Source organism: Myripristis murdjan, chromosome 12 (assembly GCF_902150065.1).
Source record: "Myripristis murdjan chromosome 12, fMyrMur1.1, whole genome shotgun sequence".
NCBI lineage: Eukaryota > Metazoa > Chordata > Actinopteri > Holocentriformes > Holocentridae > Myripristis > Myripristis murdjan.
The window spans coordinates 31856224-31859128 of NC_043991.1; the positions used below are offsets into that span (position 1 = coordinate 31856224).

Here is a 2905-nt window from a genome sequence, read left to right on the forward strand (position 1 = left end):
CAGACAAGAAAAGACATAACCCCTAAGTTCTGTTAGGACATAGTTTGCTCAAAGTGATTACCATCTGAGTTTAGCAGCCAAATTACTGAAGGGAACAGAGCATTTAAGACAAAACAAGTGAATTTACTTAAATTCCCCAAACCTCAGAGGGTGTGTAGCTCAACACACATTCTTATAACATATCCAGAAATCCATAATAAATATTCTAAAATGAATGCATAATCACAAAAAATCTTGAAAGGACATAAAAGGGCCCTTCTCTGTGAGGCTTGGACTATTACAAAACTACACTAGCAGCACAGTGGTTGACAGGAATTCCAACGCGATGATGGTAAGTGAACATCTTCTTCAACTCGGTGCGGAAGCGGTCATGTAACCATGCGTAGAGGAAGGGGTTACAGCAGGAGGAGCTCATGGCACACAGGTGGCACAGCAGCTGAATAAGTAAGAAATGGCGCTTGTTGATGAGGCGAATGTCTATGTCTCGCAGTACATTGAACACATGAATAGGAAGCCAGCACACTGCAAAGACAGCCACCAGAAGTGCAACCAAGCGAAAGATCTTTCTCTTACGAGCCTGCTGGGCGTCAGCCTGATCTTGGGTCCTGTGGCCCGGGGCAACACTGTTCCTCAGTTTGACAGAAATACAGAGATAGGACACACAGACAGCTGACAGTGGCAGGACATATGTGACCAGCAGGGTGCTGTAGGCATAGGCTTGCCTTTCTTTCTCCTGACCCAGCCAGAACTCCTCACAGATGGTGAAGCCCTCCTCTTTGAACTCTACATGGTAGGTGTGGGCCACAGCCGGAGCTACCAGCCCACAGGACAGCAGCCAGATTCCAGTCAGGACAATGGCGCAGGTAGCCACAGAGGTACGCTTCTTCAGGGGATACACTGTGGCATAATATCTGTAATAGATACCCGAGCAGAGTGGTACAGGTATGCGGTCAACAACCAGTCACCCTGTCGGCACAACTCCCAATTCTAAATGAGCGTAAATTTACAATAACTATGTGCCATAATTACAAAAATTAGGGGTCTACTTTTTGTGTTGGCAATTCAAGCACCCCTAGTAATAAAAGAAACTGCTGATGTGTGAAAAGTGAGATAAATTCATGAATTTAGAGGGTGACCATACAGTGGTGTATTAGGGCCATTATAGCCCTATAATGGGCTATGCTGAGAAAAAACTTGGATATTCTCTGTGATTGAAGTGGCAAATTTACAAGAACAAAATCGCACATTTATGAGAAAAGAAACTCAAAAATTCTGATACTATAAAGTCACAAATTTACAAGGAAATCCTGATGATTTTAGCCCAGAATCAGAATATTATAATCATCATAAGGACTTTGAAGAAACATTGCTGTGACTTGGGGCTATTCAGAAGGAAAAAAATACATCAGAGTTTCACTAAAATTATGCTGATGTGACTGAACCCAACGAGAACCTAAACATAATTTCTAAATTTTTGTCTAAAACCAAACCCAACCCATCAGGTATCCACACTCTAATGGCAACATTGCTGCAGTATCAGTTCTCCTGCATGATGCAGCACAGACCTTTGAGTTACCTGCTACATTCACCTACCTGTCCACAGCAATAGCTGTGAGAGTGAACACTGAAACATAGACTGTGACGGGCTGGATGAGGAACACGACATAGCACATAAAGCGGCCAAAAACCCATCCATGAGGGTTGAAGGCGTAGGCAAGAGTGAAGGGAACACAGGTAACACACATTAGCATGTCAGAGAAGGCCAGGTTGCCGATGAAAAAGTTGGTAACATTGTGCATCTTGCGGGCTCGGCAGATGATGTAGAAGAGCATGTAGTTCCCAAAGACCCCCACCACCACCACAAGTACATAGCAGGGGATGATGAGGGGCTTGAAGGTCTGCAGCAATGCCACGTCTGCAAACTGGGAGCTGGGGTTGGTGGAGTTGCTCTGGACCACAACTTCATAAATGTAGTCCTCCCTTTGTTCTTCAACTGGGGAGGGCAGTAGATCTCCAGCAGAGTCACTGTCATTTCCCTCCATAGCAGCTGAGTTCAGTCTCTCTGTACAGTGCCTGCACTGTTCAAAATACAAAGGAACAGATTTACAACCATGAAATGGTACATTAACATTGTTGTAATGGTCAAATTAAAAGACAGATCATTCCAGAAAAAACACACTTTCAATTACAATAACAGATTTTCACAGTAGAAGACAACAAAGAAATTCTTACTGCAAAAAAAAGATAAAATCAATTCAAAGCTTTATGTGGAAGCAAGATACAATGTCTGTATTATGGCTCTCTAATCGGGCCTGAGATACGACTGAAATGCTGAAATGCCATGTAAATGCCTGAGAGTTATTGAAAGTGTGCGTTTTATTATGTATGTATTTTTGTAAATGGGTGAGAAATAAAGAGTCAAACAGGCTTATCAAATGTATTCTTTCTCAAACTGTTATAACTGATACTGACTGACAGGTACTTGACAGCGGCTCATGAGATAGCAAATCATAATTTTTGTACAAAAGGTGAAAGAATCCAATCAATCATCTGATGCCATCTTACAGAAGGTTGTTTTGCTGTCATAGCAAAGTAACTGGAGTTGGACTTTCGGTTTTGATAATGGCATTGCCTCATATTACTCCCCAACGGTTGCAAATGAAACACAGCTGGTATCAAAATAGAAAGTTCAACTGTTTTTCATCAAATCATCTTTGACATTTGTGTCATCTGATGACATGATATGATGTGATATATCATGACAGGCATTCAGCTTTCCAGCTCTGTTGCCTCTGCCACAGCATTGCAGCTCTTGCAAAAATTGATACTGAACAATAAGACGCTGTCATAAAACATCCATATTTATGGATAGCAATTTATATCAGTTTTATCTGCTTTTTGTTCA

The 2905-nt window shown here is 41.9% G+C and overlaps 1 protein-coding gene across 1 annotated transcript; it reads right to left on the reverse strand.

Annotated features, from left to right (window-relative positions):
- Positions 1-277: 277 nt before the first annotated feature.
- prlhr2b (prolactin releasing hormone receptor 2b) lies at positions 278-2042 on the reverse strand. The gene is made up of 2 exons (XM_030065624.1): positions 1594-2042; positions 278-911 (listed from the first exon to the last, which is right to left on the reverse strand). The coding sequence occupies exons 1-2, from the start codon at positions 2040-2042 to the stop codon at positions 278-280; spliced, it is 1083 nt and encodes a 360-aa protein (XP_029921484.1).
- Positions 2043-2905: the final 863 nt, after the last annotated feature.